Consider the following 15722-nt stretch of genomic DNA (forward strand, 5'->3'; position numbering starts at 1 on the left):
TATTTGATTTACAACATGTTCAGAGCGAAGACATGAATCATCTCATTTAGACAATGAAGTCTGTATTTGCTTTCTCAGAAAAGCATTTTAAATAATGCCAATGAGCTTTCTTTGGATGTCTTGATGATTTTTGATGTAGATATTGATCAAACAAGAGGATACATGGCTGGCTACGTCCCTCGTACCACTCCAATCATCGTTAGGGGGGATTTTCTGGCAAGTTGTTTGTACATTTTCACTGGTATATAAATCAACAGAAGAGACATTTTCATATTGTTTCATCCCAGGCCTTATTCATGATGTTGTTACAGGACTATAAAGATGTTAAGAAACTATTACGGCATCTGTGTGTATGTGTGTGTGCATGTGTGTGTATGATATTGGTCTGGTTTTCACTTAGAAACTTCCAGAGTCGTAGCAGGTAGCATGCCTGCTTCAGTAGCCTCTGTAGTCATGGCTGTTTACCACTGCATTTGTACGGGCATCACAGAGCAGCACATGGCCGTTCCCCAGGGCCTCCTGCCGGTAGCTGTGTCCATGAAAGCTTCCACTCGCACAGGCCTCTCGCTGTGGGTTATTCCCCATGATGTCCCCATAGGACATAGAGGAATTCCAGAACACGGCCAGGTCTTCACTGTGATTGTGATTACAGAGCTGTTTACATGCAGTTCCTAAGAGCTACTCCTACTTAGATGAATGCAGGAGTGCCCCAAATGGCTTTTGCACATTAAGGGAATTTTGGAGAAGAGACCGGTGATGAGAAGGATAACATCAGCATAAAACAATGAAGTAAGGAAGACTGGGTCCAATAAAGGGTGGCAGTAATACACTCTCCGGCCGCTTGCAGGCTGTCTACTGCTTGCAGAACATCGACCATTTAGTGAGACACACTGTGATTGCCTCTGTCCAGCCAAATGATTGACAGTCTTACCCTCTGGCCAAACTCTCCAGGCTCTCCGGGTGGGCCTTCACGACCTTGTGGGCCCTATGAGAGAACAGACAACTTCTAATCACTTCAAGGAATTCCTTGTTAAAAAAAGCAATATATGTCAATATATTTTTAGGGTTTACAAGATAAATGTCAATACAGTCCACTTAGACGTACTTAATAAAGTATTAATAACAGCTTTATGAACCATTAACATATACATTGTTGAGGTTTAGTCTGAAACTAAGCATAAATATTTTATTAAGGTGGAGGCCAAAGTTACCAGATTGGGACACAGAGTTACAATATTCACTGTTGAGGTACTCCATGGGAACAGTGTAGATTGTATATATATCTCATGTGGAATGTCCTAGCAGACCTGACCTCCTCCTCAGAAACATACATTGATTCATTTTGAACATGTATCCCTGATTTGTTCATGGTTTATATTGTATTGTTGCTTTGTTACATATTCATAGGCAGACCATATACAAATATGCTCTAAAGTGTTTTTATCTTGATATAACAAAATAGGGAATATATTACATATTTTAAACAATATTTAACAAATTCCTTATAATCCTTATATTTGTGTTGATACAATTATATGCATAAACAGCATATTAGACATTTCTTAGCAATATATGGCTTTAATTATGTGATATGTTCAAAACAATAGTTCAAAGCAAAGTGTATTAAAGAACATATTTTACTAGATATATAATTAGGACATATTTTGTATCTGGCAACATTTGCTGTTAAATAGACAGTATAATGGAAAAGGATAGCAAAGCCTTGAATGGAGGGGCTCTAAAGCCACTGTCCAACAGGGTATCCCACAATGCACCAGAGTGGGTGAACTACATGCTCTGTTCTTTGTTGTACCCAGGAGTTCCACAGGAAAGAGTGACTTGTTTGGTCTTACCGGGGGTCCTGGGGGTCCAATAGGCCCTGGGGGGCCACGGGGTCCTGGGGGTCCCTGTAAATCAAAGAGACTGTGGGCTACACAACTCTTCAGGTACAGAACATAAATGGAAGAAGAATATAAAATGGACTTTGGAGCCTAAAATAGGCAGGTAGGACAGCAGGTTCAAAGGGCAAGAGGTCATTATATTATTAGTAAAGTAATGAATAAGGTTCTTATGCAGCTGGTTAAAACAGTCTGGATGAGAATCCTTTCCTATTGGCAAAATAAAAAACTATTTTAAATAGTTAACACTTTCTATGTTGTCAAACACATTTTAAAAAATCAGATTTAGCTTAGCTACACAATGGAGCTCAGAGACTTTCACTTTGAATAACCAGCTGAGACTTTCCTGCTTTAAAGTGGTGCATCAATAACAAATTAGTCACAGTGACTATATGCGTTTGCAGCTATACAGGGTTAAAACAATTAGAAATGTATAAAGTAGTTCATAAACATTAACAACCTGCATGTTTTCTAATGGTTGGGTTGCAACACTGGACATACAAAGTCAGTTAATTTGGCTGAAAACAGAGCATGGAAAACAGAGTGTGATATTGTATACTGAATGCAAGCAAATATAACAAGGTAGGTATAATGAATATCTTGTTGTCTGAAGTAATAGTTATGCAGGTCTTGTGCATCATGCAAACACAAGATTTGCACATTTTAATTAATTGCAAATATCTATTGTTTTCCAGCTGGTATTTATAAACAGCTTGCAGTCAAAGGTCTTTACTTCTCTCAAAGGTATTTTCCACTTTATGCAAATTTGTCTTTCATGTTTACACATTTCTTGGCCTTTGATCCTCAAGTAATAAGACTCTCAACTCTCTTAAGACAAAATGCGATTTTGTATTTGAATGCCAACAGCGTATCCGCTGTTTTTTCGGCTACACATTCCCATAACTAGTAGTAGGCTTTACGCAGGAGAACGTTGTCGTGTCCTTAGTTTCCACAGCAGGTTATACTGAAGAACAAACATAGGCCTGACAAACCCAGACGTGAGAGAAGTACTTACAGCCTCTCCTTTCAATCCCTCTTTCTGAACCTGGGGAAATAAATGTTTTATTCAGTCAGATGGCTTGTGGGAAAGTTTACATAGGATTACATACAGACACAGAGACAAAGCCATTTCCCCTGTGCAGACAGCTTATATTTCTTCCACATAAATTCTAGTGGAATACACCTTTGTTACATTTAAAGTTACATTTATGTTTTGTCATTTAGCAGAGGCTCTTATCTGGAGCCACTTCCAAAGCACTAGTGCAAGTGCATTTAACAAAACAACATGAAATGTTGTAAATAACAAGGACACAGGCATATTCAATAGGCATATTCAAACATGTGTCAGTACCAGACACAGTGCCAAGATGTGTGTGCACACATGCAGTACAATGTATATTCAGTGGGTTACATGGTGGACAACTAAAGTGGTCACTGCATATACCTTCAGCACACAGCTTTGTAAAGTAAATGTATGATATGTAAAAGCAGCTTTGTAAAGTCAATGTGTAAAAGTACACAATGCAATGCAATAATATGAATGCAATGACAAGTTCTTACCACATCACCAGGCATTCCAGGAAGGCCCCTTTCTCCCTATGAAACACGAAAAAAAACATGAATGCAGTCAGGGAAAAAATTTCAAGTTGCAAATCACTTCTGTAATGAAAAAGAGCTACAGTGCTAATGACAGTACAATGGGAGCAAATGGTAAATTCCATGGAGGGCAATGAGAGACTATTTCGGGGGGTAATGAGGGCAGTAATTATCTTGAGGGGAGGTGTGTGAATGTCATGTTTCGGCATGGTTACCATTCATCTCCCGTCGAGCGGAGGGACCGCACCTCTGACACGCTAGCGCGCCGCAGTCCCCCCCCCCCAAGGCGAGAACGCGTGATGCTCTGAAAAGCGGGTCTGACTCACGCCCCCACGAGCGGGAGATGAATCGGTAATTACGGGCCAACAGATAGCAGCCTGCGCTCGCATTAAAAAAAAGCCAGACAAACGACTGTGCCTCGGTGTCATCCAGAGGGAGGAATGTCTGGCGCGTCTCGAGGTGAGAAAGGGGTTTCGCGGCGAAACCGAGCCCCGTCTGATGTCATATGCCACAGTGCAGTAAATCACCAGCTGTTTCGGAAACGCCCTCTCAGTACTTTTTGTCTCCCCTGAGCGAAACAGCTGCTGTTCAGAGTGGTTTTTTAGTGGACGTGTTGTTTTCCATGTTGATCACGGGATCATGGGTATTCTCAGTGATTGTGACACCACGCCAAGTGAAGTGTAGAGTGTGTGATATCCATGAGCAATGTGAAAGATTTGAAAAAACAAAAAAGTTTTGACTTTCACCCATATGCACAGTGTTTTCTGTAGGTGTAGGTGATTCAATGTAAACACAGAGGAATAACAAAGTAAATATAGTGCTATCATTTCACTTATTCACAGAGCATTATGAATGTGGTGGTCTCTGAAATGAAAAAAAAAAGTAATGAAAAATGTAACACTTGCTTTAAGTTATTATCCAAAAATAATGAATAATCGGCATAGAATCAGACTGATTCAGTCTGATTCAGCAAACTTTTATCGTAAAAAAAACATCAAGACAATGGAAATGTTGAAAAAAATATAGTTTTTACTTTGACACCCTTTAGATATAACTATGGAAAGAAAGTCAATATACAGCCAGCAAATTCATTTCTAATGGTTCTGATCAGAAAAGCATTAGATAACATCCATACCTTATCACCTCTACCACCACTAACTCCTGGCAGGCCAGTGAGTCCGCGGAGTCCCTGTTATATAGAAAGAAAGCCTGGCATTAGAAATGGCATATTCCATTCATTTTGTATGGCCACAATGGCAATAATATAAGTGGCACACAAAAATATCCAATGAAATGTAAGCATTGTATCCCACTGACCAGTTGAAGATAAAAATGAAAGGAATCTACTGAGTGTCCAACATGTTATTGTCATTAACTGAAATTCCACTCTTCCTTCCTGTAAAGTATGTGTTGCTTGTGTTTACAAAGTGAAGTGCCATCTCAGGAGACCTGAATCTCTATCCGCTTTTATGATTCACTTCATCACAGGGCATGGGTGTTCATAAAAATTATGAATACTGAGCTCTCCATCTGAAACTGTACACAAATAATGTGTAAGGGAGTGTCTGTATGTTAACATTAGTGCTCTCACCTTTTCAAGGTGTGCCAACAGCTATGTCCTTTTAGTAACATGCCAGCAGGATTTTCCTTACTGGCACTTGGCTCTGGAAACTTTGTACAATAGCCCTAAACTCAGTAAACATGAACTGCGCTCAAAGTTGCAGTACTACATGGAGAACACTCCTACATTATATGACACACTTTCAAGCAACATTGGAAAGTGTGTCAAATTCTGCAGGATTTACTAAAAAAGTGCAATCAAGTGTTCAGCTGGACTTTTCAGGTTAAATGAATGAAATGAAAGACAAGGAAAGATGTTACATTAATACAGTTACATTTTCATGATTTTTCAGATAAAATCCTTCGTGAAAGCCTCTTCAGAAGCTGGTCAATATACATACACTGGATGTGTTGTAAGTGGTGGCAGGTGGAGAACAAAGTGGCTACAGTTTGAGTCACTTTGATTGACAGCAAGGACTTACATCCTTCCCTGGAAGCCCCGGTTTTCCAGGAAGTCCATCCAGACCGGGCTCTCCCTGATGATTAATGAGAAAATAAAAAGACATATGTATGGATGCACACATGGTTCAGATCTATACAGTATAATACAATTTAGTCCAGTGTTTTCCATCCTCCTTCTACCCTCAAAAGAACTAATCCTTTACCAGCCTGCTAATAAAGGGATACTATGCAGGTACACTGTATGCTTGTTCCAAGTGCTGTTTTTCAATCTTTTACCCATACTCCCATCTCCCTCCACCCCCCTCTCAGGAGTTCCTTTCACCCTCAGATAACACGGTAAGCATTTCTCCAGATCCTGCCACAAAGACAAAGCAAAGGGGTGCGCTAATGGCTATAGCATGGCCTTCTACCACACAGGAAAACACAAACATGCCTTGTATCTCAGCACATGCTGGCTGAAAGTTTGCTTAATTATATATGGCCATGATGAGATGAAAAACTGCCATACAGTAATTAATCTGTGTGCAGTATTCTGTCATGTCAGTACTTGCGCTTTGGCAACAAAGTGTGTGTGGGGCACCCTGCTGTGTAATTCTTTACGCAGGAATACTGTGAAAATGAGTCTCAACCACAAACGGACCACTCCGATGAAGTCTGCATTACCCGATGGAGCATGGAGCTGGTTTTGACTGTGCTAACTGTTGCTCTTCTCTTCACCTATGGTCTTTCTCAGTCCACTTTCGGTACCTCTGCTGCCATGATGTGCTCCCTTAAACCAATACGCCCTTCAAACCCGCTAGTTTAATTATGTTATGATTTGGACTTAGACGTTCACTGATATATCATTTGTTACAGTGATTAATGTCGTGCATAATGACTTACCCAGATGTCAAGTGTTACATGGTTACTGGTACTACAATTACATTTATACTTAGTCACAGGAGATGCTCTTATGAACAGAAACATAAAACAGTGCATACAAAATGGTTAGGCTAAGAGCAGAGACAATACTGAATCTTCAGCAGTTGGAATCATTATAGCAGAACACTGTATACATTAAATGCCATAGTAAGTGCATCAGCAAATACTACTACTACTCCTAATAATAATGATAACAATAAAACTAATAATAGTAGCCATTTACACTGCCGATAAAATAAAATGGACCGAATGAGAATCACTCATAAGGACGCATCCTCTGTAAGGCTGCATTTTTGTAGCTCGCCCACAGACTCAGCACAGGAAGTTTGGAGAGCGAATCAAGACGGCCACATCTGTTTGTGCCATTTCACTCCTCCATGGAGAGGTGACCACATCTGAGAGGCTTCTGTAACACGCAGCGTTGCGCTGTTTGTTAACCCTCTCACAGACGACACACATTCATCTCTGACCTGAGGTGGTCGCGATTTTTCTTCCCTCTGCTGGTGCGTTTTATGTAGTTATCACCTTAGATTACCTTGGTAAAGAATTCAGCAACATTCCCTGCTGCTTTAATGGTTTTGTGAACGCTGGACTGCCTGGGAGCAGTGACTGATTGTCATCAACAGAGGGCACTCTAAGCATTTTTTCTAAATGTTTCAACAGAGACACTTTTTCTGGGTAGCTTTATTAATTACACTGCCATCAGATAAAGCATTTTGAGAATATGTAATTAAACACCATCAGTGCTCCTGGGCTACTTACCTGACTATTTTTTAAATTGCACAACATAATTTCAGTGTAGTGATAGCCTAATGCTACCTGTTACAACTGTTCATATATACCACCCCCACCACCCCCATCCTACTAAAGAAACAACTATATTTGTTATCAGTTTAATTCAGTGCACAAAAGCTCACTTGTAAAAGCTAGAGTTGTAATGTTACCTGACACTGCTTACAGTTGTGCCGTTGTTTTCTGTATATATTTTAAAGTCAGTTGACTGCATCCACTCTTATAGACACAGCATAGGTATTATAGGACAGTAGGAAGGTTAAACTGTGAAAGAAAACAGCACTATATATTTTTGGAGGAATCAGTTCTCACCCTTAATCCTGCAGATCCCTTTTCCCCTTTCACTCCTCTGTCACCCTAAAGGGAAAAACACAGATTACTATCAACTGTAACTGAGTTTGATTTTCATAGAAATGGTCTACATATTTTTGAGAGCCCAGGGAAAGTTCTGCTCCTGCAAAAATCTTTTCCATTCCTTGAGACCTATTTATTCATAGAATTCTGAACTCATTTGTTTATTTATTTGAATCAGTCAGCCCATCACCAATCAATTTTATCTGGTAGGACACACTTCACAATCAGATTGTCTTTGTAATTCCCTCTGGATAATTGGATAGGGATAATGGATTTCCTCAAATCTACCTGAAATTCTCATTAAGTGAAAAATCTTCAGTCACGGAGTAGCACACTAGCCCCTTGGCATCAACACCATTCCTCTAACTGCTTTTAAATAGGTCTTTGGGGATGTGTGTTTTGAAAGGAAGGAGGAAAGATAACTCACAGTCACGCCTTTGGGACCAGGTGACCCTGGAGTTCCCGCATCCCCCTGTATTCCCTGCATGGGATGAGAAGGTAAGGCCACGCCTTGTTAGTACTGACTCCGCCCCGACAAAATGAAACTCCACCAATGACTGTGCACAAAAGAACCCAGCAGGAAAATACACTGCATAGACAGAGACCACGTGCAGCTGATGCACTTTTGACCAAACAACAACTGTCTTCATGAGCCTTTTTCAGGCTAGTTTTTAATCCAGTATGAGGAAAAAAAGGCAACAGACAGAAAAGTACATCATTTTGTGTGGGTGCAATATATTTAAATAGAATCGTAAAATCATTGTCTTTGCATGTTAAGGCCTCTCTCATTATAAACTCATTTTCTGTAAATTATATCAATGAAAGAACATACACATTTTTATAGAGTGTTAGCCCAAATCCCTTGTTAATATGATTAATTCATATTCGTGATTGGCATTGACCACCAACTGATCAAAAATTTTAAAAAATCTAAAAATGTAGTCTACTTGGATGGGAGAAAAAAAGAGATGACCTGAGGTTCTCTGTGGTGAGGTTAAACTAATTGATGATCATATGGTGGGATTAAGCAGGTCATTAAAGGCCTAAAGAGGCTTAAACGCCTGTCATTAAGAGTCATGCTCCTAATGCTACCTTATGTCTTTCCTCCTCCAAATTCACTTGCTTCCCTCACATAAACCTTTGCACTTTCATGACTTCAAAAAAGTATCCGATAACCTTGTATCACTGTTAGCAGCTGAGTGATAACACTAGAGATTATTTATTCAATAAATGCTTTGTTTGGACTCTGCTCCACGTTCAAGGCAGAGCACTGAGTGAACGCAATCCTGAACATTCAGCCTGAGTGTAACGTAATAATTCACGATTTTCAGCAGGGGGCAGTAGCTCCCCTTTCATGTCCATCTCTCCCTCGTACCAGGGATTCTGGGCATGGTGACATGAGGCTCTTTCTATGGTCACGGTAGAGACTTAGTGGACATGGCCTCGGGGCTAAACCTGAATCAGCTGTCTCTTTCCCTTTCCTCTTCGTCTCTCTCGGTTAATTGCAATTGGGAGCAAACCAGGTCAGGAAAAAAAATTCCACTAGGAGTCGGTGTGAGGCAGACAAGTGCTTGTGTGTAAACAATTGTGACCCCAGGGGGGGAGTGCAAGTGCAAGCCTGCCTCTGCACATTCAAACTGAAATGTCTGTTCCCGTCTATGGAATCAGAACTATTTATGCATTTGTAAATCTGTCAGAAAGTCCCATCAAAATTGCCATGTACAAAAGCCAGAATAAATGCAAAGACAAAAAAAGGCTTGATATTTTTCAGGGGAGGTTGCCGAAAACACTTTCGGGACAGCTATGCCCCACGTGGGTATCGCCCACTTCGCATCTGGGCATCTGGGCCAGCGATCGGGACCAACATGCCCCTGTCACAATGCATGTCACCAGTCTGCTGAAAGACCATTTTGTCTCCTGACAAGATAGCGATGTTCCCTGTGTCACTCTGCTGTCACCCCCATGGGATGCGCCGCCAAAATAGAGCATCGCTTTTGGTATGAGTCACAAAAAAGAAATGATGCTGTTGTGCGTGATGAGGGGGTTATTTCCATCCGTCCATCAATATAAATTCCAGCCTTTACACTGTGCTTCACACATATTAGTGTGCCTACAGAAATGTGATTATCTAATCATTTATATTTTGTTCGCAAACTGCCACATTTCACATTTTCATATGCTGTGAATATATGTTGTAAATCTGTATTTAAAACAATGCAAATGTATTCACTCAACTCATTAAACTTTAAAAACTCTTGGAAAAATTGCATTACTTACCATTCAAACAAAAGTTATTTTTGTAATATATGGCAGTACCATTATAGAATACCATCCAGCATATGGAATATATGTAGTGGAAACTGTAGCTATCCTATATGAAATACATTTTCCCAGTTTGACTTATTGCAATGCCTGTTTTTTCTCTGTATATAAGCTGTCATGTGGTAAATCCATCGGCCGTGCAGCTTTCAGAGGGCAGCACAAAAAAAAAGCTGGAACATTGGCCAACTGAAAGTCATCCTAGCAGAAGTGATTCTTCAAGGCACGCATGCCGGAGCCGAATCGATTCACCTTGGGTCCCAGAGGGCCGGCCGGTCCTGTGTCACCCGCTTTTCCCGATTCACCCTGTAAAAACAAACAAAAAAAAAAATCAGTACATAAAAGAATTTGGCTGGGGAGGAGAGGCATTCAGTTTATCTGCTGGGATGCAATGTCCTTAATGAGAGCACAGCATTCAGGTAAGTAGTCAATCTTCATCCTTACAACTTTGGTCTGTGCTGAAATTAACAAAAAAATATTACATACATGGTTACATTTGTCATTCGGAGTTAAGGGAAACATGTGATAGTGTTTAAATAGGGCGCCCCCTAGCTGAACATCAGAGGGAGTCGCAAGGAGAATGGGAGACAGAGCTGCAGTATTGAGGGCAGGAGTGTATAAACAGCCAAAACTCACTCTCTCTCCTTTGTCCCCTTTCTTTCCACCGAGACCGGGCAGTCCGACGGATCCCTTTGAGTGATTGAAAATCAAAGGTCAATTTCTGAATTGTGGTATAATAAACAAAACTAATAAACATAAACCACATTATTTTTCTGGATTTTCATACCCCCCAACAAATAAATACCTACATATATACATGGCTGCATACAAAAATCTTACAAAAAAACTTTTGCGATGTCCATGGTTTAATAATGATGATGATAATAATAATAATAATAATAATAATAATGATAACAATTTCAGCTTTGGACTTGTGGAATGCATTTAAGCAAATCTTTCTGTTTAATTCAAAATTAATGTAATGAAATTAACATTATGTATTAATTTTACCAACCGCCAGAGTTATGAGGCTGTACTGGCAACTTAAAAGAAACAACTGCTTAATTTGTAGCTGTAAAGGAGAGCCTTCACCTTTCCCCCGGTACTGACTGTCAAATTGTCACTTTGTTAAGTGTTTAAGGAATGTCGTGCATTTCCAACCTTGTCAATAACTGAACTCATTGACCAATTTGATTCCATACAGGTTTATTGTTCAATTGCCAATCGGTAATTGTCTCTGTCTGTGTGAGCCAACCCATTGGTTAACAAGCCACACCTGCCTAATTCAAGGCATATTATATCCAGGTGTGTGCCTGGAGAGCTGTGTGTGTGTGCACTCAGACTGGTTGTTTGTTGGTTTTGAAAACACATGATTGGGTTTTTGATTTGGGATTTGTTCTTTCTGTTAATTTGCTGACCAGCTTCTCCACAGAACTTAAAGTTAAATTCTTGAAGTTACACCACATAGGGAGGGGGGTGTAGGCCTTTACCTGAACACTTCAAAACAACTGTAATCAAACAATGAGAGAGAACTTCATTAGCGCTAATTAAAACAGACTCTTCTGGGGGAGCCTCTTACCTTTTCTCCCCTTTGTCCTTTTTCTCCTGATTCACCCTGCTCACCCTCCTCACCCTGGGGGAGACATTTTGGATCTTAGACTGTGCTGACCCTCGGTGCACGAACGTGGCACCACTGACGTTGTCATCAAAGCCAAAGAGTAAAAACTAATCCCACAACTTCAGTTCATGGCTTGGTACAGGCCAGCTATGTTCATCCCAACAGCACAAGCCCCAAGAGCTGTATTTTTATACTGTGCTTCAATTTGAATTGTTGTCTGGTTTGAGCTATGTCAGTTGGTGTCCTTCAACATAAACAAACAGTTTATGACCCCTTGATTACACAGTGCTGCTGAATCCCAGCCTGTATAATGTTTTATTGAATTCATAAACCAGTTTACAAGTGGAGGAATGCTAGCCTTTAATTATTTTCGGAATGGGTATTACATGTACACATTTGACTATATTGTTAAAATGGATAAAATCAACATCTGCATAAAACAATGTGTCTCCAGTCTACAGTGAAATTAAATTTAAATTTGATTTAACCACACATATTTCTGTGCAATAAAGACAATTCAAGACAATGAAGAACATCAATGAAACAATATAACCATTCAGAAATGTACAGGGGAAAAAAGCACTTGTACTTTCCAGAATGTACAAATCATAGCATATTGTAAATTTAGGTCCAGTTTCCGGTGTACCAAAACAACTCATACAGTAGGCCCAGATTCAATCTAGCTGCAATGCTATTGCTGTTAACTTAGAATAACCACGGTAAGCACTTTTTTTTATTATTATTAGAGTTACTCTGTTTCAGGTTAAAGCCAGTGATTAAGGAGCGAGAGAGGTCTTTTGGAAAATGTCAATGCTTTGAATAAGTTGTTGTCTCTCTCTCCCTTTCCATCCCTTACTGTGGGTGCACTCTCTCTCTGTCCCTCTTTTCCCTCTATTCCTCTTATGCTCTTCTCTCTCTCTCTCTCTCTCTCTCTCTCTCTCTCTCTCTCTCTCCTTCTCTCATGCGCTGCCTCTTGAATGGTTTTGTCTTTAGTCTGTATGGGACTTACCTGGTTAAATACATGGTAAATAAAAGAACAGACAGTGCAGCACAGTCCTGTCAGATTGAATATGAGTGTGAGAACCTTCACCTTCACAAAGTTGCAGCATATGACAACTTTGTGATTATACCCTTTAGTTAAAAGACTGGGAAAGAAAAGAATGTAGAGGATAGCAATAGGGAGACAGTTAAGCAATAGAAAATATACCACAAACAGCCATGAGTTTGTAGTTTCATGTAATTTCAATCAGTAAACTCCTCTGTTCTTTGTATTGCACCTGTGAATGTAAATGGAGGCTGACGACTACATATGAATAGGCTGACAAATCGAGGCATTACGGAAACCAACAGTATGGAAATAACTGAAAACGTGCTATTTAAACCTATCAAACTTCAATACAGGTTAATGCAAAATGACTGAGGCACACTGCACGGTTCATTGTCTTTTTCACTTCATTAAATGCTGACTACCGTAATCGTTTCAGCGTATGACAATCTGACAACACACAAAGTGAAGATGTGCTAAAAGAAGGAGGCAGTGGAATCATAACTTGCTATCCAAACGCCTGCACAGAGGGTGCTTGTTACAGAACTGGACATTCTGTTTTCATTTTCATTTTTTTTCTGGCTGTGGGCGGCTAAACTTCTTTTCTTTTCTTTTTTCTTAAGCAGGACCTGTGTTACCCAGCAGGGAAAAGCAACAGAGAGAAGACTTCCTTTCAAAGTCAAAGAACACATCTGATCCTCGTGACATTGCACTGTAAGATCAGAGCCCCATTGCAAAATCATATCACCTATGGATTGCGATGATGCTAGGCTACACGCGGCTCAGACTGTCACAGGAGCAACAAAAACCGGAGTCAAAATCAAAGGCAAGGGAGGGGTTCCCAGTCCGTGCTTCCCTGCCCACTTGCGGCCATTATAAATATTGTCCTCCATCAGCCTCTGCGATACGGGCTGGGGACAGGGCCTGGACGACCAAATTACACGTTGAAGCTCCCAGCTGGCATTGCCACGGAGGAAGGAATGCGGTTTTTTTTTTTTTTTAGGGGATGAGTGGGCGGACCTGCCGGCCTGTCCCTTGTATCACACATTCTCTGCGGTGATTGGACCTGTAATTGTGACACTGTCATCTAAGCATTTCTTCACTCCTGGACACAGCCCTGAGAAACAAGTCATTTTATCTTTCCACTTCCGGGTCGAGCTTAGAGGTCAGATCTCTTCTCGTTATCAAGTCAGCAGCGCGTAGTGCTAAGGTCATAAGAATCGGCTATCAAGGTGTCTTAAACTAACTCAGGACACAGCCCAGACTGCAAAACTTTGCATATCACCATACAGTAGCTCCTAGTGTCTACCCAACAGGTGAGGTTCTGTTTTTAATGGAAATTTCCTCAGTAAATCCATTTGTATGGGTTGATAGTATGTAAGTTGTCAGCCATGACTGTGTATCTGATAATTGTTTTATCACGTAGAAATACACGTACAGAAACGGATCTAAACTACAATTTACTGTACATCGATGTCATTATGAGAACGCAGCTCCATACAGGCATACTACTGGATCCACTATGTTAATGTATTATTTTTATTTCTATTGAACTGCCTGGTGGTGTTGACAAAGAGTAACTCCATGTACTTAACACCTCCATCCATCACAGCAAGTGAGGAGTTTAACTGTTAAAACCATGAGCTTACCTTCTCGCCTCTATCACCTTTGATAGAAACAGCTTTACCCTGCAAATAATCAATCGACATGGATCAATTATTTTGAGCCATGCAATGCATCTCAGCAGCAGAAAAGGAAATACAGAAGAGCATGAAATATCTAACTATGGAAATTGTACAACCAAAACTTATGAGAACAGCATATTTTAAATGTAAAAATTAAAATATGTTCCAAATCCAAAAATACAAAACATCAAGTGGTTTGGTTCTTTATACTAGAACATTATACTAATGATATAAAATATTTACTATGCATTCAAGTTATAAAAAGACAACTGTTTTCTAAGTTACTCTCTCTTTAAACTATCTATGGGGCTTATTATATTTTATCTGTATTGCTACTGTTATCTGTTTTTCTGCAGTGTTGTTGCACACAGTCTTAGCCCCATAGTCGTGATGTGAGTAACGGTATCATACAGGATCTCCTTTCTGTCCCTTGAGGCCAGGAGGTCCAATTGCACCCTGAATCCCAGGATCGCCCTGAAAGAACACGCACCGCGGTTTTATGACATCACAGAGTGAAAACAGAGCAAATCTCGTGTCTGTGACCCTTATCAACAGAATCCTCTTCACCACACAGATAAATGTGTAAACATGATATGACCTTTTCACCCTTGGCACCTCCGGCTCCAGGTGGACCAATCGCTCCCTGCAAGATGAAAGCAAGAACATGGTCAATGGCCAAGAACAATCCTTTTAAAAATCCACTATCTGTGACCGGTCTTGGTAATCATGCTATAGTATTAACCATGTAGCTTATTTAAACAGCAATAATAAAGCACAGTATCAAAAGGATTTACAGTTTTAGTGTTTTTTTGAATGAAAATGTGGGACTTAAAGCATTGTACAAATACTTTAATTTTAATTTCCCCACCAAGACAATCAAATGATGTCAATACATCATGACCAACATGACCCTGCGAGGGCTGGTCTGTCCTTCTATAAGTTGTTACCAAACAGACAGTCAATGAGTTATAAACATCCATTTTTAGAGTGAGAAATAATTTAGAAATTGCTGTGTTAAAAATACTCAAAATATTTATGTTTCAATTTGTGGGTTTCAATGAACGCGAGATCTTGCTCAGCCAAATAACGGAATCATGATATAACAGTACCATGTGCCTTATTCAGACAGAAACATTTGAACATTACTTTGAACAATGGCTTTATTTTTTATTTTCTTTTCAGAGGAAAAGGTGTGATCTTAATCTTTACACCAGTGAACACTGAAACAATCAACCATTATTTGAGAAAACAGCCTGGCAGGATTAGATAGTACAGTTGCAGCAGAGAGACACATCCAGTCTGATTGGCCCTACCTTCTCTCCCGCAGGGCAGGAACAGTTCACTGATTTGGGGCCACTGTGCTGCTCCCCGCTCTTGGGGGTGGGGGTTAGGATCTCGATAGGGGGCGCCTCTGTCACCACCTTCTTGGGACACTGAAAAACAGAAACACCATCAAGGTCGGCAACGCGTAT

The 15722-nt window shown here is 40.2% G+C and overlaps 1 protein-coding gene across 1 annotated transcript in view; it reads right to left on the reverse strand.

Annotated features, from left to right (window-relative positions):
• col22a1 (collagen, type XXII, alpha 1) overlaps nt 1-15722 on the reverse strand; it is a 70257-nt gene that overhangs the window by 27719 nt on the left and 26816 nt on the right. The window contains exons 9-23 of the mRNA XM_036515661.1: nt 15564-15683; nt 14849-14893; nt 14662-14724; nt 14215-14253; nt 11482-11535; nt 10539-10592; nt 10155-10208; nt 8011-8064; nt 7542-7586; nt 5537-5590; nt 4630-4683; nt 3459-3494; nt 2914-2943; nt 1854-1907; nt 932-985 (exon numbers count right to left, since the gene is read on the reverse strand). Coding sequence (XP_036371554.1) covers nt 932-985; nt 1854-1907; nt 2914-2943; nt 3459-3494; nt 4630-4683; nt 5537-5590; nt 7542-7586; nt 8011-8064; nt 10155-10208; nt 10539-10592; nt 11482-11535; nt 14215-14253; nt 14662-14724; nt 14849-14893; nt 15564-15683 — 810 coding nt within the window. The remainder of the gene's footprint in view (nt 1-931; nt 986-1853; nt 1908-2913; nt 2944-3458; nt 3495-4629; nt 4684-5536; nt 5591-7541; nt 7587-8010; nt 8065-10154; nt 10209-10538; nt 10593-11481; nt 11536-14214; nt 14254-14661; nt 14725-14848; nt 14894-15563; nt 15684-15722) is intronic.

This window comes from Megalops cyprinoides, chromosome 21, assembly GCF_013368585.1.
Source record: "Megalops cyprinoides isolate fMegCyp1 chromosome 21, fMegCyp1.pri, whole genome shotgun sequence".
NCBI classification, from domain to species: domain Eukaryota; kingdom Metazoa; phylum Chordata; class Actinopteri; order Elopiformes; family Megalopidae; genus Megalops; species Megalops cyprinoides.